This window comes from Dipteris shenzhenensis, chromosome 14 (assembly GCF_047967505.1).
Source record: "Dipteris shenzhenensis isolate YYH24624 ecotype China chromosome 14, Dip_SZ_1.0, whole genome shotgun sequence".
Classification (NCBI taxonomy): domain Eukaryota; kingdom Viridiplantae; phylum Streptophyta; class Polypodiopsida; order Gleicheniales; family Dipteridaceae; genus Dipteris; species Dipteris shenzhenensis.
Genome location: NC_141609.1, coordinates 3,360,802 through 3,383,524, shown reverse-complemented (window position 1 = coordinate 3,383,524; position 22,723 = coordinate 3,360,802). Strand labels below are relative to the sequence as shown.

Genomic DNA, 22,723 nt, shown 5'->3' with positions numbered 1-22,723 from the left:
GATTTCCATGCTTGAGTCCCTTTGTTGCGATAGCAATACGGAATTGAGTTGTAGGATTCTTTGGCAGAGTTCCACATTATCATTCTCTGGAATCTATTCGGATTGCCGTCCATCCATGTTATCCACATTGAGAGTAGGTGGAGTCTCTAATTCCCATTTTGGCAATAATACCAATGTTTCAAAGTCCTTTATATCTTGTGTTGAGAGGGGTGTAGAGTCTTTCTCTTGCTGTATTACAAACCCAATTATAATGGCCAATAGATGGGCAATGTAGCTTTTGCCATTATGTGTGGTGGATACATAATTGGTTAGTAGCAAGGATATGTAGGGTCCTTAGTTGAGTCAAGTTGTCTCTATACATAGCAACAAGGCTAGTAGGTATAACCTACAAGTCCATTTTGGATTCGTAGGGATCAATACACTATGTTGTGGAATTATTGCTGAGTCACCATCTCATTTCATGGGTTATATAATTGTGCGAAAGGTTATTGTGAGTGTTTTATTTGATTTTTGCAATACAAGACTTGTCATTTTATGTTTTATCATATTTGAGTGAAGTGAGAATCAAAGCATTGCATGCAATCATAATCTTACAGTTTCCAATATCCTCCTTCTTCTAATGTGATTGTCTCTTTGCCTAAATAAGAAAGCTTTAGATTTGTGTGAATGTATGTGTGCATGTTCTTGTTTATTGTTTGCCCATGTCTGCTTTCTTGTACATGCGAATGCCATAGGGATTTTGTGCATTGTAGGCACATGTATTTATATTCTTTTGTAGTATCATGCTCCCTAGTAAACACCATTATAGGCAAGTATGTGAGAAGTGGGGGATCAGAGCTCTTGGATGCACGTTTGGGACACCTAGGCAAGGTGTTGTTATGATTGTGAAAACTAGCTAAAAATGTCAAAGGTAACTCTTCTCTCGCATGAGGAGTTTAAAAGGTAAGATTTCCAAGGGTAATTTAGAGGGCCTTCAAATCAACAAGTTGTTAATGTGCGTGTGGAGTGTAGTGCCATGCATTCCGTAAGGGTGAGGCCTCACCACTTGCAAACCATGGCGAGACCACGAGCATGGATGGTCCACTCTTCCCTACTAGTGGTGCCTTCAATGGAGCCACTAAGTTCATGGACCTAGTCTAGGGCAAGCTGCACATAAGCCAAATTTTACATGTGCAAAAGGGAAAAAAGAACTACATTTTCTTTTTTGTTGGTTGCTCATAGACCCATTCAATCCCTCCAAGTGACAACCCAAGACTTTTTAAGCTGCCCACAGAGGTACTATTTTGCTTATCGCTTGGGGTTTTTTTCCTCCCTAACCACGTGTGTTGCTAGATGGTAAATAGTGCTAGGTATTACAATATAAACATCAAAGAGAAGGGTGGGGAGTCTGTATTGCATGTCAACATTGGGGGCTCCTCTCACATCCCTGCACATTTGCATGTAGCTTACTTTGACTTAGCAATGTTTCTCAATGGATGTTGCATAGAGGGGCATTAGCATAGCAATGTTCAGTTGCTTGCCTTCCCCTTCCTACATTGGCTTGACAATGTCTCTCAATGTGTTAACCTTGGCAAGGTCACTAATCTTTGTTTATCTTTTTGCAAGGCTATTGACAAGCAAATGTAGAGGCTCCTGCCTATTGACATCAGTCTTCTCAAGAAGGCTACAAGGCCATGCATTATTACTAAGTGCATAGGTTGCACAGCTCTTGAGCAAGTATCTTTGTGGATCCTCAAGCCTTTAGCTAAGGCCAAAGGTTTCTATGCTAGCAACATCCGCAACTCTTTCATGGACTGAACGTGTTGAAAGTCCAATGAGCATTCATGTTGGGGCCATTAATCTCATTAAAAAGCCCTAGATTGTGGAGATGAGCAAATTGGTCATGTTGCATCAGAGGAGACTCTTTCGGATTAAAGCTTTGATTTTTCTTTTGGTTAGGCATGCATGCTAAGGCTGGTTACAGACCGCCCATCGCTCGCCCAAGCGAGAAAAGGGGATGGGCGGGGTGGGTAGTGTAAAGGATAAATCAAAAGAGAAGCTCGTTTATGGCATCCACATGTGAATGGCTGTCCTTTTACTGATTGGGTATCGTGGGTTCAAGTCCCACCATCAGGTTGGACGGGGGGGGCTGCCCATGAACTTGGGAGTCCCCCTTCTACATGGCAAATCAACAGTCTCCACGTGGTAGACACGCCGACAAACGCCCCTTTCCAATGTTGGACAGGTGTCAGTGGGTAACTTCCCTAAGGGTGTTTAGAGACTAGGGCTGTCCATGCCCGTCATGGTGCATTGGATGCATATGAGGAGAGGGCACGCCCCACATCAACCACGAGGGCTGGGTTGTGTGTCATGCATGGGTAGGCTAGGATTGGATTCTTGTGGGAAGGGGATATTCGCAAGCGGCTCATAGTCAAAGCCAAAACGTGTGCCCTCCACAAGTTCTACACTTCTACGTTATTAACAACTCTCTTTCTCTCGTCGCTTGCTTGGTGTTAGCCATGGCTTACCTTGCTCACCTTGCTTCCTCTTCTTCTCTGGGCTTGCGCTTCTCCTTCCCCGTCCCCCAGCGCCCCTCCCTTTCCTCTTCCTCTTCCTCCCCCTCTCTACCCATCAGAGCCCAATCCGCTCCCATCAACCCCTCTGTCAAGAAGGACGAATCTAAGGTCGTCGACACTGTCCTCGTCTCCGAGTTGAACAAGCCTCTCCAAGCCTACTGCAGGTCGCTTCTCTTTTCCTAAGTTTATTGGGCATTGCCCCAATCGGCAATCTATCGTTTTCCTGAGTTCTTTCGGTGGTTAGGATACTTTACTGCTTGTTGGCTTTGCGTTTGCAGGTGTTGGAGATCTGGAACATTTCCCCTCTGTGATGGGTCTCATGCGAAACACAACAAGGAAACGGGCGACAACGTCGGGCCATTGCTTCTCAAAAAGTAGCGTGGAAGGTTTCTAGACAGCACATCGGCTAGGATTACTGCGTCTAGGCTTTCCTACCGTGACGCACAACTCCGAAACTGAGAAATATCATGTAGTTGCTTCACGCTGCCAAAGCATTTTGCATTCTCCAGTTGTAGCTTTCCTTTTCTTGTGCACTGTCATGTGGTAATCTACCTAAACCGTAGACCGGGTGCGATCCGGAATGTGTTTGTTTAGGATCAAGCTCCAAAGATTTCTATGAATTTCCTCCGGGAATCTTAGCTGGAACGACGATCCCTCATTGGAAAAACAACTGACATTATACTGTTTACATTAGCATTAAACAAGTTTTCACGAGTATTTCATGGATTTCGTAAAGTCAATTCGGAAATGGATTCTGGTCCTACATAGTGTCAACCTAAGCTTCTCTTATTAAAGAGCGTGCTCTGTAACAGGTCGTGCCTTTCTTCACTGCCATTCACCTACCTGTTAGAAGTAGAGCTTTTGTTTAAATTGAAATGAAATTCTCTAGCAGTTTTAATGAGCTTTCAGCATTACTCATCTATGAACGGAGGGGGAGAGAGAGAGAGAGAGAGAGAGAGACCCATCACTGAGCGCTTGTAAAGGCCTTCTTGTTTGACTATCACCTAGTTTAGGAATGTTCCTGGATTCATCTAGGTATATAAGAGCTACAATTATTTTGACACTCTCACAGCTAAGGTGCTAGGTTGAGATTAGTACACAAAGTTGAAGCAATCAAAGGAGTTATGAAGTTGATTCAGCGCACAAGATCCAACTGAAGCCCTTTGAGGAGAGACAAGATCTACACCATCCCTTCATAATTGCAGCTGAAGTGTTAACATATATTTTTATGAGGTCGAGCTCCTTCATGGTTGTGTATACTTCTGAACGAAGGGGTGTGTTCTTTGGTTAATGAATTCAGCATTGTGTTTCTTAGTGTGCATGCTTTGGCGGTTTTGGTATCGGTTAATCTTATGCCTAATGAGAGTTGGCAGCATTGATGATACAAGGTCAACTAGTGGGTATGCATACTCTCTTGGGAGTAGTGTGATTAGTTGGAACAGCAAGAAACAACCCACGGTTGCTTTGTCTAGCACGAAAGCTGAATATAAAGGGGCTGCCATAGCAGTGTGTGAAGAATCTTGGATGAGATTACTTCTTCATAAGTTGGGAGTATGCATTGATAGCCCAGTAGTGATCTATTGTGACAACATAAGTACTATTATGATGGCCAGGAATCCCATTTACCATGCAAGAACAAAACACATAGAAGTCCACTATCACTATATCAGGGAGAAAGTGATAAGTGGCAAAATTGATTTAAGATGTGAGGATAGATGCCTAGGTTGCGGATATCTTTACCAAGTCTTTGGGTAAAGATAAGTTTTGTCTTTTTAGAGATGCTTTGGGTTTACGCGATGTACAAGCTCATGCTAAGCTTGAGGGGGAGATTGTTGATGTATAGATGTCATATAGATGGATGGATATAAAGTATAGAGAGTTGATGGCATGGAATCTTTAAGGCATGGGTGTGAAGGCCTTGTATATCTCTTCTTGTTCATGAAGTGTGAGAAGTGTCAAGTGAATGTAATAGAATTGGGCATCTCGTAATGTGGAAGGTGGATTTATGAGCATCTCCCTTGTGTTGGTATCTCTTCCTCCTTTGCATCTTTAAATAGAAGTGTTTTCATTGAAAAGAAAAAATCTAGGGCATGGGGAGACGAGATCTATATAAGATATGCATGGATCCTATGAAAATCATAAGTATACAACAGGAAAATATGAAAATATAAGCCCCCCCACCCACAAACACACCCTTTTAAAAGTATGCAAGATCTTAAAATATTTACATATTTTGCATAATATGCAAGGCCCAATGGAGGTAGGGTCTATTGGATGGGGGGGGAGGATGTATGGGATTAGAGGCTAAGATCCCGAGTAAAACACAAAATATAATAAAATATGACAGCCCACACCATCTCAAAATCATGTAACTTTTACATGCATTATCCAAATTATGAGAGGGGGTAAAATGAAAAATTATTCTAAAACCACTCGATAGTTGTCCTACCTATTGCAATTAAGCCCTCTTCCCCACAACAATGGCCATCATGCTATAAATCATGTAATTGCTCATGTGATAGCCATGAGTGTGGTGTCTCTACCCCTAACAAACCATTTTCCCCAACTCCCAAGGCAATATCGGTGCCTCTTGTGGGCTTTGGATGTCCTTAAGCCTTAGCTAGTCATGTTGACACTTGGCTAATGATGTGACAATGTTGGTAGCACCTTTCTCGTCAATCATAAGCCCAAACCCGGAGCCTTATGCCTAATTGAGGAAAGGCAATATGAGGGGCAATATGAGATGAGATTGGCAATATCAGATAGCATCAAAGGGATTCTTGCAATCAAAGCAATGGTCAAGACAGCAACATATTCTAATTTCTATTACACCAACGTATTGCCATATGAGACTAGTGTTTACTTCCTCACACACCAAGGTCACAAAAAAGTAATGACACATAAATCACTCTAATCGTGATACATTGAAAGCAATTTGTCAAGTCATTGCACACACTACTAGCAGGAGCTATTTTGTAATTACTGTAAGAATATATCCAATCTTAAGAATTAGAATTTTTATAAAACAAGGGAAAGAACAAAGGAAAGAAGGGAGTTTGTAAGTGACTTTATACAAAATTATAAATAAATGAGATTTTTTAAAAAAATAACATTAAACCATAATTAACACATCCTTTTTGGCATCTATCAACATACTTTTCTACGTGGCACACATTAAACCACAATGTTATGGCACATGACATAATTGTCCAATTCCTCAAACCTTAAGGCTACACAACTGCAATGACCTTGCATTGCTCAAATCATTGTAAGTTGAAAACAACTACTGGAGCATTTTGATTGCACCATACAAAATACTAGTGGCAACCACTTTGGAATAAAAGCATTGACTAAAACCTAGAAACACATCCTTCTAGAATATGCAACATACTTAAACGAGCCACATTATACCACAATGTAGAGACACACTTTTGGCTTCCCCAACACACCAAGCCCATGAAGGTAATGATTCGTCCATTGGTCAAATCATGGTAGGCTAAAAACAACTCCTCGAGCCATCTCATGGCACCACACACACTAGTTTTTGTCATCACTAGGGCTAGTTATACATTTTTGGTTCTAGATAGTGTCTTTTACCTCCAACATATTCACATTGACATCATCATACTACCCTCACTCTCTTACGCGGAGAACATGTAAGGACACACTAAGATGAAGGTGGCATTTGAAGTACTAGGATAGAGCGGCCAACATTGAGGCACCCTTTCTCTTCTCAAATATGGACAACAATTGGCATCTGAAGTTTTCTAATTTTGAAAGTGTTGTAACAGTTGAAAAATATATATAAACTTTAATATCGTGATGGTGAACAATATAGCACATGGCATGCTTAGGCACCATGTTTGCACATTCATCCTATCATTCTCCAAACTGTATAGCAAAAAAATTCTTCACTAAACTTCACATCCCGGCTTTCATATACTTGTCTAGTGACGAGATCATAGCATTTATATCCCTTTTTCTCACACTTTCAAATAAGGCAAGGTTGACTTATACCATACAGATTTTCAAAAGGTGCCAACCCATGTATGGCATCCGTGGGTGTTCTATTCATTATATACACGTCTGTATGCACTGCTTCAGAGCCCAAAAACTCAATGGCATATTCATCTCATCCATCGTAACTCTAGCCATATCACCAATCACTCTATTTCTTTCTTTCCACAATGGAGTTTTGTTGAGGAGTGTATCTACAAGTGACCCATCTCTTAATGCCTTGAGCATATAGAAAATCATCAAATTTATAAAACTTATATTCTCCATCATTGTCCATATGAAAGCACTTGATATAACATCCAAGCTCCTTCTCTATCATTCTTTTGAATTGGCAAAACACTTGAAAGGCATCACTTTTGGCTTTCAAAAAATAGACCCATGTCATCCGACTGTAATCATCTATAAAAGTGATGTAATATCTTGCTCCCCTGGGTGTTGTAATATCCGTTGGTCCCCAAATATCTGAGTGAACTATTTCCAAAGGGTACTTGCTCGTTCTCCCCCTCTTTGGAAATGGCAATCTAATATCTTTGGAAATGGCAATCTAAGTGCCAAAAGAGCTTCGAAAGAAGCTAGATCCTAAGTCTAGAAAATGCATCTTTCTAGGTTATGGTGAAAGTGGAGAGATGGGCTATCGTCTCTAGGATCCAGAAGGAAAGAAGATCATACGCAGCCATGATGTAGTCTTCAATGAGAAGAAGATGCATAAGTCACCCATGAGGGATGTGGAAATGAGGAGAATCACTTTCCAGGATGTGAATCCACCTGCATATGTTGATAGATAGCAAGCTGTCCATGAACCAAATGTGCAAGAAATGGTACGACCAAGTACTCCCACAAGTATATAATCAAGGGTAGATGATGAATCATCTATTGGTGGAAATAATGAGCCAAATATGGCTGATATGCAAATGGGACAGCAAGCTGAAATGCCTTTGAGAAGATCATCTAGAGTGTCTAGACCACCTGATAGGTTTGTTCTAGGGGTAGACTATGTGATGCTTACTGATTGTGGGGAGCCTTCTTGCTACAGAGAGGCTATGATGCATGAGGATCAACGCAAGTGGGAGTATGCTATGCAATCAGAGATGAGTTCACTTATCCATGGAGTGTGTTGAAGGAAGTCTTAGGGTAGAAATTGACAACAAACTTTCCCCAAAAGACTCCATCAATGCTAGGTTGGAGCAACTTTTACAATTGGATGAAGATCGATTGGCCAGCTCCCATACAACTGACATTATCCAAAAAAGGAGGGCAGCCTAGATCAATACAAATATTAAATTCAAGCTTTTCAAAAAAGGAGACTTGGTGTTGATGTTCAACACTAAACTGGGCAAAATGCCAGGTGAATTCAAATTAAGGTATGATGGTCCATTCAAGGTGATTGACACATATGAGCAAGGGACATTTCTCTTGGCAAACCTACATGGCAACTCTATTGAGAAACCAGTCAATGGTTTTAGACTTAAGCCTTACATTAGCCCTAATCCCACACAGGCAAAGATCAACACAATCTCACTGTAGAACCCTTCTAAGGTACATAGTTATACAGTCTCTGTTTCATCCTATCAGCTCACTAATGGGGTATCATGCAACATTTCAAAGCAGCCTTCAAAGACAAATTCAGTAGAGTTTAGTGACAGCTCTGAACAACATCATAGCAAGCAATCACATGAACAGTGGCTACAATTACATTCCACCCCGATTCTACCAACAATGCAGCAACAATGTGGCCGCACATCCAATACAGTTCAAGTATACTCACATTACCCTACAATAAACAAAGGTGATTTTGCAGGTGAGAAGAGGCAACAACAAGATGATGATGCAATGAGTTCCGCTCCAACAATGGTCTGACGTGTTTCCGATCGAAGTCTGACAAAACGAACCGAGAACTCCGCCATGGTTTCGATGGTGACCGCAGTAAGTAAATCTGACTACGATCCACTCCACACGTGCTGCATGTGTCTTTTTTGACTTTTTGGATTTCGATCGAGGTTCGATGCCTTGTTGGCATATTCAATCCCGTGTCCGATCCGCCCACTCCAGTTTGACTTTCGTCCCGACTCGAGTGGACCATTCAATCCAGCAGCTCTGCTTCTCCGTATCAATTGCAACAACGTCCACCGCCTATCCGACCTCACTCTGCCCTTAGTCCGCCAACTCATAGATTACACTGGACTACCCATACCAACCCATCAATGCCCGTATATACATAGCATCAATGGTACAAAATTCGACAAGGCCACTCACACAAGCGATGCCCTCACCACAAGGAAAAGCATCATCGCCGATGCATGCGTTACTGACTCCATGATGAAGAATCATATAAGCAAGGAGGGATGGGAGGTGGATTATACACACACCCAATTGTCGCTTCAAATGCCAGTCCGGCACATGTGAGACTACAAGTGAATCTCCACACAAGCCCAATGAACAACGGCTTCAAAGTCTCTCTAGACCTTAGCAAAAACCAGAAATGGTTGAAGAAAGTTGGATTGCTTTAGTACGCAAGTCTTCTGTGGGCATCTTGGAAGGCTCCACAAGATCCTCTCGCATAGTATGAAGCTTTCCAAAAATCGAAAGGTATGTTGAGCAAAAATCTCATGGTAACACTCGAGATTATCTCCGAGGTTTTTCAATTGCCTTTGACCGAGATGACTGTAAACTCCAGTCCAGGATGAGAATGCTCCACCTTGTTTCCTGTGGGTCCTTGAGTTAATGGGGTACCCACTGGTGAAGTGGCCAGTGTTGTAGATGCAGTTGTTGGTGTTGTAACCACTATCTACACGATAGAGATTGCCTATGACTAGTCACATGGTGGTATAGAAGGTAGCAAAAATCTTATCCTTAGGCAAAGGGGGCCCATATCTGTGCTTTTTCACAAGCATGAAGACAGTAGGATTGCAGTGAGCAAGGAGAACCAAAGGTGATGAGATCAAAAAAGGAAAGCAGGGTGAACTAAGCAAGAGAGGAGGGGGGGCTATTGGCAAATCAAGGAGGTGCATGCAAGCAAGGAGGGAGTTGATGGGAGGCACAGGGAGGTGTTGAGAAAGGAGGGGAGCTGATGAAGAGGCAAGGAGTATTGGAGCAGGTGAGGAAGAGGTGTAGATGGGGCGAAGGCATGAGAGGTGTTGAGAAAGGAGGGGAGCTACTGAGAGGCAAGGAGTATTGGAGTAGGTGAGGAAGGGGTGTAGATGGTGAAGCAAGGTGGGGTGTTGAGAAAGGAAGATGATGGTAGAGGTGATTTGCAAGTAGGGAGGTGGTCAGGAGAGGTGGCAATTTGGAGAAAAGGGCAATGAGGGATTCACAAGCCAAAGAAGATGGAAGATCAAAGGCAAATTGAGAGCTAGAAGAGGGGTGTAATGTAGGATAGAGGGGGAAGAATGCGGGGTGAGGTTGACATGGTCATATTCCCCATGGTAGACATCGACCTTTGCACTGACTTTATCAGATGATATGATTACACTATGGAAACTTTTTGAGTTCCTAGGCTCAAGGCATCTTCTAACACCAACTCTGGTATCTGTATACATGGGACTCCTGGCTCTTCCTATTCAGCCTCCTTCCGATGACTCAACACAATTTCTTTCATTCCTCTCCGAATGCAAATCGAATCATAGGGGCTTTGATTGTAAGAAGGTCATCAAAGGCCATAGCAAATGGGTAGTGTGATCACTCGATTCTACTTGGCACCAGGACATTACTATGTCACCAAGGGTATCCATCCTGCTTTGAATTTCCTCTACTATCACTCCATACGATTTTGCCTTGCTCTTCTATTCCATGTTCTATGCCACTATACGCAATCACACATGCAGAGGGTCACACACTATACTTGTGGACCTCATCTCACCTACATGTTGCATCAGGGACAGGCTGCAACACCTCGTCTTATACCATGTCCCTCCCATACTTCTTTTTTGCCTCTTGGGATACCCTCGTCTACTATTGTTCCCCCCACCACATCTGCCTCTTCCCAAAAGGAATCACTAACAATCACTTCAGCCCCGAGATCTTCCCTTTTGGTTGCTTCTACTTCTACCATCTCTATTGCTTCTCCCTCTACACCACCATCTCTAGGACATTTTTTTGGGCCACCCCCTCTTGGGCCTACCTCTGGTGCCTTTCCATCCATTTCCATCGAGGCAGAGACAGATTTCGATGATGATATTTTCCATGTCACTCCTCAGCCCTCCTCAGGCCTCGGGATGACATCAGCCCTTACCTCCACTATAGTAGTGACCTTCACGGACCCGATCATTTCATCAACTTCTACAAGGTGCACATGCATACATATGTCTTCCTCAGCACAGGATCATCTGGTTGGACAACCTTCAATCGCTATGGGTGCAGTGACCTCCGTCTTGGATTCTCACACAGGACAGGTATCAGAGGGACACAGACTCCTAGATTTGAATCTCACTATGGGGACCACTGCTGACATGAGAACACCTCCATGGGTATCTTGATGAGTGACACTAGATCAGAGTGTGGAGGATTCTGAGCAAGACCCACTCGATATGCAACCTGGTGATGTTATTTTCATAGGTGGTAAGTTACCCTTTCCGACCGATTGTCCTCCATTTCCAAAAATGCTAGGTTAGCTATATACTTTGCCTCCTCTTCAGAAGAATTGTTCTCCCGTGAAGTACAAATTCAAGAGCAAGCAAGGATCACAAGCAGCTTCTGTATGCCTTAAAGCACAAGAGGTCTCCTGAATGTGTGGAAGAGGAGGACCTAAACCAACTCTTCACAATGGCTAGAGGATATTCATGATCAGAAGTAGCTTCTAAAGAGGAAAGACACTCTCCAAATTTTACATTCAAGGTTGCAAGGGGATATTCATGAGCTACAAGCTGACATTTTTGCTCTTAGATCCAAGAATGTTCATTGCAAGTCTAGCTACCATTGCTACAAGTCAAAGTATGAAGATCTGTGCAACCTTATGGACACAATAGAGAAGGAGCAGAAGACTGACCTTGGGACCTCCACACATGCACCGCCCCCACCTCCTACTTGACTTTCATCCCCAGAGCAAGCAGTGGCTCCTAGATCTCCTACTTTTGCATGTCTTTCTTTTTAGCTCTACGCATTCTAGATCTAGCAATTTGGATGTATTTTCTTTAATTCTATTTCCCTGTACATAGACCATAATGTGTGCATGTAATGATGGGGTTCTCTAGACATATAAGGCTATGAGCCATTTTTGTTTCAGTTTTGGAGATGTAAGGCCACGAGCCATTTCTATTTCAGTTTTGAAGATGTGAAGCCATGAATCATTTTTGTTTCAATTTTGGAGAGTAAGCCTAAGAGCCATATTTATTTCAGTTTTGGGATGTAAGGCTAAAATCCATTTTTATTTGAATAATTTGAACTTGTAATTTTATAACACCAAACCTCAATCATTCATCGAAACGGTGAATGATAGTGGCGGGGAATTGTTGTACTTTTATTGGTCGCCGGAGTGGTCATACCATGGTTACACCTTATTCACACCTAGGTCATACCTAGGTCACACTTTGTTTACATCTTGGTCATTGGAGCAGATGTCTAGGGTGACCAAACCTAGGTCACAGACCTTGTTCGCATCTTGGTCACTCGAGCATATGTCAAGGCTGATTAGAGACCTGGGTCACACCTTGTTCACATCTTGGTCACTTGAGCAACATACCAAGATGGTTAGACCTTGGTCACACCTGGGTCACACTTTGTTCACATCTTGGTAAGTGGAGCGACATGTCAAGGATGGATAGACCTTGGTCACACTTTAATCACAGTTGGTCAAATTCCGAATTGCTACACTTCAGAGAGACTCTCAATAAGCGAATCTGGAGATTGAGCCCGATTTAGTAACATTGCTACTGAATTTGTTACAGTCATCCAAATAATCAAAGGGGCTCTGGTAATAACTCACACAGGCCTCTAGGAAGGCTCCTCTAATACCATGTCAAAACTTCAAAGTTAAGCTAAATCTGAAAGCAAAATGGGATGAAAGCATGAGAGAAAAGATCTCACAAAGCAACATTAAGTTTGTATTGATCACAAAGAAGATACAACAAGCTAAGATGTTGCACAAACTCATGTACAAGAGTTCAAATAGGCAAGGGGAAGAGCCCGCTTGTCTTACACAAAGCACTTCATCTCCAAGTGTATCACATGCAAGGAGGTGATTACAATTAGTTGCCAGATAGCACCCACATGTGTGACTTATCCTAGCATACAACTAGAATGTTAGACAACCCAATCCACTTAGACACTCATAGCAAATGGTATTGGCTGCTATGATCATCTATTTCTTAATAGATCCTTTTTGGCCTGGCAAAAGTTATTACTCTTTGTGAGATGAGGTTTTATTTAGATCCTTTGTGGGTGGCAAAAGTTATTACTCTTTGTGAGACGAGGTTTTATTTAGAATTTGGCTTTTGTTTTTTTTGGATAGCTGTATTTTTGTTCTAGAGGTTCTTTGTGAATAGCTAAGCTATATTTCATGTGTTATTCTTCACCCCTACTTGGTTTAAGGGGGATGTTGGCTTTTCCCATGGATTTATGACCTTGTAGGAGGGGGGGCTATGGTTTTGAAAGAACAGCATGATTATGTGATTGCAACATGGTGGTTGCCCATGCAACCTATGACATAGTGGATTATGAAAGTTCTTGAAGGTCATCTCTTCATCTTTGGCTCTAGTTCTTCTCTCTGTGTGGCCAAGTGTCATCCTCTCCAAGCAGCTCATTGCTCTAACCTCATGACAGTCGTATGGGTACCTCTCACCTACATTGGCAAGAGTAGTGGCCTTTGAGCATCGGCAACAGCAAACACTTCTCCTTCTATAAATTACAATATCTAGTTTTATGTCATTGAGTGTGTGTCTATCAATCTTATGTCGTATAGTGTTATTTTAATCAAGTATTTTGAGCTTTTGTCACTCCATTAGTGATCTTTGTGAGTCTTTCTACATGAATATTTTTGGATGAGTCCTCATTTACCTATGGGACCTTTCTGAGTCATTTCTATAGTGGTTGTTTTGTATCTCTTATAAGCTATAAAAAGCCCGTGTGGATAAGCAGCAAGTCTGGTTTTTAATTGAGTATTTGAATAAATTTATACAAGAGTTTTTTATGACCTTGACAGTGTCGGATATTTTTGGTTCTCCATAGCATATGGGAATATTTCATACTATGAGTATTTCATGGTGGCAAAACGTGATATGTGATACTAAGCTCTGAATTTTGACACATTTTGGGAGCTATAATTCATAATCATGTTGGACTCTAAGAATAGAAACAATGTGATCAAACCATGCAAAGATGTGGTGGGGAAATATTTAAATAAAATAAGAAATGATGTATATGGTATTTTTGGACTATGCTAAAGTCCCAATATAAAAAATAGATTGTGGAAAAGAAGAAGAAGACAGGAGCACGCAAAATATCCCATTTTTGTCGATTTCATGAAATGAGCTTAAAAGAAAAATAAAAATAGTACAAAGTACTTACATTTATAAATTTCTTTCAGAGTAGCATCTAGCACATTAATATTTAAATCAAATGAAAATTGCCATCTTGATAGATACTCAAAAATGATGCCATAGTAACAGTGTATAAAATTCCAAATTTATACAAGAAATGCACATGATATTCTTTGTTTTTGGATGAAGAACTCAAAAGGAAAATTGATTTTTGGGGAATGAGCCAAGCAACCCAGAAGTGAAGTGCTCCACTCATTACTAAAGTCCCTAGACATAAGGTAGCAAACACATACTGTGACTTTTGGAGAGCACCTTCTTGGAAGTAATGGAAAGGGCAAAGTATGCAAGTTTAATAGAATCAAGAAACTTGCATGTACATGTGGAAGTTTGACAAAACCAAAAAACTCATAGTGCGACTTCCTGAGATCACCCTCCTAGAAGTAATGGACAATGGAAAAGTATGTGAGCTTAATAGAATCAAGAAACTTACATATACATGTGAAAGTTTGACAAAACCAAAAAACATAGATATAGGTTGGTAACAATCTCAAAAATTCCATTCCCCCAAGCCTTGGGAATCACAAAACCCTCAGGGATGTCCAACTTCATACAAACTAAATAATTGGTGTGATCTCGCTTGAATCCAAAATGCTCACTCATCTTTAGACTCTACCAATGTATGCTTGAGGTGCTTACTCTTGTGAGCAACAACCTTGTGGCTAACATCTCCCAAGCTTACTGCCCTTAGAGTGTTGTGCATTTCCACAAATAGGTTAATGGAGTGACTCCCATCAAGCTCAAGAAGCTGACTTAACTTTGAACCATACTAACCTCATGGTTTGAATTCCCCTAAGCCATGGCAATTGCAGTGCACCTTGATCTTACCAAAAACAAGTCAAATATGGAATATTTGATGGGGATGATCACCCTCATGTTTTTTTTTTTAAATTTGGAGATAGATATAAGTGCCACTTCTGAGTCTTGAACATTTGATGTTTTAAAATTTTGCAAGCGATAGCCGAGGGAGAGAGTTGAGCATCTTGGAAGTTGTGCATGAGCATTTGACCCACGTCTCTTACATCATCGTGCTATGTAGGTCGGGTGAAGCGCTCAAGATGGGCTGAGGTTACAGGTAAGTTTGTTGGTGAGGAAACTTCAATGTCTAGTGAGAAGAAAGGTGCTATGAAGGAGAGAAGCAAGGAGGGTTTGAGTCGTAAGGGTTTAGATGGCATTTCTATTGGTAATGGCGTTTCTACTGGTGGTAATGGTGATGAGGATTCTGACCACAATTCATACTTGGAAACCATAAAGAGAGGGTTAGGGGTGATTTCACTATCTTGATGATGATACCATGAAAAAAATCCTACATGTAGAGGCTAAGAGAAGTGCTAGGCAGATTGTGAGAAAGCCTTGATTTGAGAGTTGAAAAAAGCATTCGGTGGTTTGCAAAATCGATCTACATGATGTCCAAAACCAGAGCTTACGTGCCTAGCAAAGGGAGGGATCTATCTATTCTTCAATGGCAAGATCGTGTCGATGGGAGAGTTGGAAGACTCCTTTCTTATAAGTGTGGCATCCCCCCTTTGGGGTATTCTGATACGTTTTTGGCAAAGGATTTTTCCTTTTTCCATGGTGTCGGAATAGCTCACGAATAAAATGGTGGGAAGATCATTCTTGTTTGTGGGTGCTATAGTTTTGGTCATTGTCTAGAGTCTTGATTACAGTGTTGATGAGTTCTTATTCCATGAATGCCGTGTTTATATCGACTTCCTAAATCTTTTGGCTACCCTTGGATATTTGGTGGAACATCTTGCTTCATCGTTGGGTCATGTTCTCTTGGTTCCCCCTTTGACCCAATCGATGGGGTATCTCAAAAGGGCTTGGATAATGTAGGATAGGAGTCATGGTCCCTGACTTTGTGTAGTTTGAGGTGTTTGCTAGGGTGGTTATTGTGCAATAGATCCATTTTGGTGCCTTTCCTAATGCTTGTTTTATCTGTCAAGAAATCACTCACTTTGAGAGAAATTTCCCTAGGAGAGTAGGGAATTCTCGCTTGACCAAGGGAAAAAGGTTGACGATTTAGTTTGCCCCTATTGAAACCCCCAAGATGCCTCTAGGTTGACTTGGCAACATGCGGAAGGGGGTTGAGCCTTAAAATGCCCCTCAGGTTTAGAGGTCGGGAAGAACCAATAGTTTCAAAGATCAAAGAAGGAGAACACTAAAGAGTGGTTGGGCGAAAAGGTAAGTTTAAGCTTGCAATGCCAGTGGAGCTTGATATCTTCTCGTCTACGGCTATCCCTTGAGTTGAGAAGGGTAAGTTGTTTTCAATAAACTTGAAGCCTCTAGTAGTTGTTTGGGTTCTTAGAGGGCCCCTTTACAAGATCTTAATGGGTTTGAGGGTAGAGTGGATGTGGCTAACACTGTTGATGCAAACTTGAGTGATTGCGAGATGGTGGAGGAAGAAATGTCTGAAGCCTATGATCAAAGACATTTGCTAGAAGATTCTTCAGTCAAGAAGAAATCTCTCTATCTGAATGACCAAGTTGCACATGCTCCTGCTACTCAGTCGATTTCAAAGAAGCTCAAGGAGATCTGTGGGTCACAATAAGAAAAATCGATTTAATTTTCTTAAATATGCCTACAGCGCCCTAGAAAACTAATAATCGGGATTGAAAGCTCAAGCTGGAGAGTATCAAGTTGGTTAGTGTGATTTATGGAACATGCATGGGTGTCACAATCTGATCAAGTAGCATGCTTGCGCTTCCATTTTGAGGAAGATTAATGTTGATATATGTTTGCTTCAAGAGCTAAATTCAAGGAGCTGATAGCTATTAAGGATTCTTTGAGGGCTATTTTATTGACCTCCCCTAAGGATCCATTTTGTGTCCACTCTACTTTCGGGATTGGAACGTGAATTATAGGCTTGTGAGCTAGAACTAGCTGAATTAGCCAGAATCTATAATAGGCAATGCTAGTTAAAGATGGGAAATTGTCCACCAAATTTTTCTTCCAAGCCTTGAAAAGAAAAAGGCAATAGGACACTGTGGACAGGGTTCAAGGGTCGGATGGGAACATTGTCATAGAATATTGGCACATCATCAAAGTCTTCAAAGCTCAGCTTAGGGGTATTGTTGGAGCTCTTTCCACCTAAGATGCTGATTGGCATGAGGCTCTGATTGATTTTCTCTCTAGGTTGAATCAGCATGTCTCGGATGCACAAAGAAAATCGCTTGCCTCTATTTTGTTGAACTATGGGAGGCATTGAAAAAAATGAAAAGAGACAGGGCCTCTGGTTCAGATGGCCTAACTAAAGAGTTTTTCTTTTGCTTTTGGGATGCTATGGGCAATGACCTTGTGGTTGCAATGGTGAATTTGTCGGTTGTGATGGTGAATCCTAAGATGTCAGTACGGGTCTAATTAAGCTGTTCCCAAAGAAACCAAATAGAATCCTAGTGGGGGATTGATGACCTATCACGATGTTAAATACTTTATATAAGATAGTAGCTAAGGCACTTGCTCTTCAGATCTGAGAGATATGTAACCAAGTTGTCAGGAAACAAGTGGAATTTGTCAAAGGTAGGGACATATTTGATAACATCCTTAATGTTAGTGTTGCTCTGGATTATGATTGTGTTGTGGGTCAACGGTGCATTATTATGTTTGGGATCGATCTTGATAAGGAGTATGATAGAATATGCTAGGATTTCATAGAGGCAGTCTTGTTAAGACTTGGCTTCGGGGATGCTTTTGCTGGGACAAGAATGACCCTGTTTGGCAATGCCTCTACACCTTTATGCCTCAATGGGGGGATAGTTGGGTGTTTTAGCTTGAGAAGGGCAATTTTCTAAGGCTATCCAATCGCCCCACTTTTATTTGCTTTAACCCTAGTACCCATTATTCATAGATTGAAATATGCAATGCATACAGGTCAAATAGAGGGTGTGCATCTTCCCTCAAGAAGCCATTTGAGTATTTAAATGTTTGTTGCTGATGATATGCTTTCCTTTTGTAAGGAAAGTGTTGATTGTATTAACTGTTTGAAGGGGATTATGCCCGGTTTCTATCGGGCTTATGGTTCAATATGCAACTGGCAAAAATCCTTTGCTATAATGACTTCATCTGAGGCAATATTTGATGGGGTTAGCTCAATGTGGATTTCCTGGGGGGAGTGTTAGAATATGAAGCCAAGTTGAGTCAGTTTGGTGTGTTCTAGTGTGAGTTCTAGTCTAGTGTGTTCTATGGATGCCATACTGGGAGTTATCCCATATGCATAGGTGTTCATATGTGTGTGTGTGCGCTCTTATATAAGAGTTGTACTTGTCTAGTGTCAAATCAATCAAGTATCAAGCTACAAGCTCTTTGGTCTACATGTGAGTACTCTCATTTTTGTTCATTGCTCTAGTCATTTCATTTCCATTTTATTATGTCTCCTTTTGAGTGTCACTTCCTCTCTTCCTAGCCTACCCTTTCTCTCTCCCTCTTTTCACCATGTTCCTTCATGTGGTATCAGAGCCTCCCTTCCTACCTTCCCCTTCTTCTTGCTCTATCTAGAGGATGAGAGAAGCCCGCAAATGGAAGCTCCCCTCTCCTCTAAGGTAGAGCCTCCCTTCCCTTAGCCTCGCCATGGTTCCTCACCATCAAGTACTCCGATGTCGTAGTGATTGCTCCTGGTCCTCGTTTGTGAGTTCAACTCACTCCTGCGTCAATTCGTGGTTCTCCCTCAACATTGACGGACATTCCTCGTCAGTTGGTCACCAAAATTTTATTTTGGAGTAGTCCAGCGGCTGTTTTTTGACCTTTTGAGGTCCAATTTTGACGTTTTTTGACATTTTGGCACTGTCCAAACATAAACGACCTTGTCCTGCACCATTTCGAAGAAAAACAAAATTCTCTTTTTTGTCTGTACAAATGTATGGATGTCTGTATGGACCTCTACAAGTGGAGGTATGACACTGCCAGGAGTCCGTACAACTTCTCAGAAGGCGATTCCGAGCAGTTTTAGGCTACTTTTTGGCATTTTTTGCTCAGATTTGGACTCCTGTGACCTGCACCAGTGATTTGAGCTTCCCAAGCTTACCCACAAGTCATTTCGACTATACCAACACTCCGGTACATTGACTTGAGGCTTCCAACAATGGGGAATACTCTTTTCACACCTCATCATCTCCTATAATACATTTTTGCTCTTTTTTTTTTGGAACACTTTTGCTCTTTTTTTTGAGCCTCTTTTGTGCATTCGGTGACTCTGTGATCGGCATATTGAGAGTCATGACGTGATTGCTCTTGGTGGCTACTTCCATGGTCTTCATCGACACATCTTCCGAGGCATCCTTGACATGAGTATCTTCGACACATCATCGACGAGCAGGATGTGCACACTTTTGTGCGGCAGCTACTTCAGGCACATGGGTTCTCTGCCCTTGCTATGCATTAAATGAATGAAATATATCTTTACTACTTTCTTGTTTGAGTCAAGGGTACTCTTCCCTAGGTTCTCCCCCAAAATGAATTCAAATAAATCATGTGTGTTGAGTCAAAGGTTCTCTGCCTTGGATAGTCCTCCTAAAAAGATGTATTTTCCTATTTTGTTTTAGTGTGTGGCTCCATGTCTCTCATTAGCCCTTGGAGCTAGGTGGGGATGTAGTGTGGGAGCCATGTATTGGCTTTGATATGTTTAGAGGGGGATGTATTATGGGAGCCATGTATTGGCTTTGATGCAACATCAACAACAAGAATGGAAGAAGACACTTTGGCAAATTGGAAATGCCAAAGCACAATGGACAAGGGGATCTTGTCAAATTCCTTCACTCTTCGACGCAGCATGTTGTGCTGGAGGTGACCAATCAAATGAAACTAAAGCCGCATGGTTTCCCATGGCCTTAACTAATGAGCCCTCGAAATGGTACCTAGACCTTCTCGTAGAACAAAGAGCCACATGGGAACTACTATGCGAGAAGTTCAGAACAAGGTTCCAAGCCAAAAGGCTACAAGATGACCCCGCCCTCCAACTGGGAAATATAAAAATGCACAAGAAATAAAAGGTCAGAACATACTTAGGAAGAATGAAAAGATTAATAGAAAAGTGTGTTCCCCATGCAAACGACAACTCATTGCATAATTCATCTCTAGATTGAAAAAGTCCATTTGCAACAAGGACATAAAAAAAGTCAGCAACTATCTGCATTTCAGCGATGACGCCCTCCAACTGGGAAATATAAAAATGCACAAGAAATAAAAGGTCAGAACATACTTAGGAAGAATGAAAAGATTAATAGAAAAGTGTGTTCCCCATGCAAACGACAACTCATTGCATAATTCATCTCTAGATTGAAAAAGTCCATTTGCAACAAGGACATAAAAAAAGTCAGCAACTACCTGCATTTCAGCGATGCTCATTAAGATGCAATTGACATGGAGGACGGCATGACAAACTCTAACAACAAATGTGATGACTATAAATCAAGTCATCATGACAAGAAATATTCCAAGAAGGAAAGCACTGCCACATAAAGGATCACACCACTGAAGACCGAGTGGAAGCCATGGCCTTAAAGGTGAAGGACAAAATGATGCAAGCCATAGAGCAAAATTTGTGCATCTCTTAGCCACCACAATACCCAAGAGGAGACAATGTATGGTGCCCTCATTGTACAACCACACGGCAAATGAGTGCCCAATTCTGAGGAGCAGACTCAACCCACTAGAAGTGGCTCAACCCCCAAGTTTATGGTGTGTCATTTGCAATGTTGCAAGCCATGATGTAAACATCTACTTCTACATTATGAGGGTTACACAACCCTAACCCCAAGAGTACCAACAGGCGCCAATTTAAGTATATAGGCAGCAGTACTAGCACCCAATGCATAGTGCCATGGCTCAATCCCATCCTAGTGAGGACACAAGTGCCTCAACTATTGAGAAATCCCAATCCTTCATAGTATCCTCGAGCCCCCAATCTTGCTCCAATAGTTCCAATGCAACAACTCCAACCTAAAGGACTCGGACCACAATATGAGTATGAAACAAAATACCCCATGTACTTCTACATGGATGGTGCTGAAGGACTCATTCTGATGTATGCCAATCAAGTAAGATCAACAACATACTAAGCACCCATCAAGTGTTTTGGATGTTAAGAAAGCCATCGAATTGCTAAGTGCCCTCACATGTACTTTCCAACTAGTGTACAAAGATTCTTGAGTTGGTCATGCATGCATGGATTTCCCTCTCAGAGCAAAGCCTCAATCGACCCATGAAGCAAAGCTAGATGTACCCCTTAGAATCATTGGCATTGAGAGTCACATTGTGGCAACACAAAGTGTTGCATTCCAACCGATACTAGTGATAACAAGGAAGCAAAAGGAAGTAGCATGACAAAAACTAATTTTTGCTTAGAAAGCAAAAAACCCAAAGGCCACACAAGCTTTACTAGTCCAAGAACAAAGTGCCGCAATGCCAAGTACATCTACCCTCAATGCTCTTCAAGAAGTAAAAGAAGTCTTCCCCAACGCCAAAGAGGAGAACGGTCAATATCAAGCCTTGAAGGAATGGGTAAGACATGAACATGAAAAATTTTGAGGCATACCAAAGAGCAACAGCCAAGGATAGAGAACCAACACCGCATAGCATCGACAAAGTGATTGAATCCACCCCTAACCCAAGAGTAACGAATCTACATGCAACTCATCCCCAATTGGATGGAGCCTCCCTGGCCAGCTTACTCAGCTTCCTCGTCACGATGCCAATTGGAAATTTATTGAGAAAGTGTCCTACCATGTGGGAGAATTCCATGGGTTAGATAGAATCGGCACAATTTTTTCCATCTCTTGAAGAGGAAGAAAAGGCTATATCAGTGAAATTTGGTGCTAGGGATGACATAAAAAAATGCAACCATCACTCTAAAGCCTTTGGCCAATACCCTACAATAGTGGATGGAGGGCAGGCGGTGAGCAACTCACTAAAGAGGAAGAAAAAGAACTAAAAGTGCAGTTGATGGAATACAAGGATTGCATGGCTTGGTCCTATAAGGACATGAAAGGAATCTCCCCTGATGATAGTACACACCATACCAATTAGGGAGGATCCAAGCCTAAGGTATGTAGACCCTACAAGACAAACCCATGTCTATGAAGAACTAGAAAAATTATTGGATGCCGGTTTCATTTATGAGATCGAGTACACCGACTAGGTGTCACCAATTGTGATTGTCCCAAAGAAAAACAAGAAGCTAAGAATATACATGAGTCTCAGAAACTTTAATGCAGCCATGATTAAATATCACTACCCCATACCATTGACAGAGACAATTTTGGAACAGATAGTAGGGTCAAAAGTTTACAACAACAAAGGGCGACTAGCTCACAAGAAGGAATTAGCAACCACGACAATAATCATTCCAAAAGAAAAGATTATGTGGAAGCATCAAGGCCATCGAGCAATGAAGCAAGTGATTGCAATGCCATCAATTGAGTGGTAGCAACAAAGCAAATTTTCTTCGTCTATCGATGACGAATGAGGGCAACACAAGCATGAGAAAGAGTAGTAGATGCAAAGAACAAGGCTAGCTCATCAGCAGCTCAAAGCCAACATCTCAAGAAGAATAATGACGAAAAAGCTAAGCAGTGGAGTGCCAGCAATGAGTAAAGAGACAAAATCGACAAGTCATTTGCTAGAATCTGTAGA

General features: G+C 41.6%; 1 protein-coding gene across 1 annotated transcript; it reads left to right on the top strand.

Moving 5' to 3' along the window:
- Positions 1-2,429: 2,429 nt before the first annotated feature.
- On the top strand, positions 2,430-3,456 carry NEET (2 iron, 2 sulfur cluster binding protein). The gene is made up of 2 exons (XM_087385050.1): positions 2,430-2,719; positions 2,834-3,456. Exons 1-2 carry the CDS (start codon positions 2,499-2,501, stop codon positions 2,931-2,933), a joined length of 321 nt encoding a protein of 106 aa, XP_087241176.1. The 5' UTR covers positions 2,430-2,498; the 3' UTR covers positions 2,934-3,456.
- Positions 3,457-22,723: the final 19,267 nt, after the last annotated feature.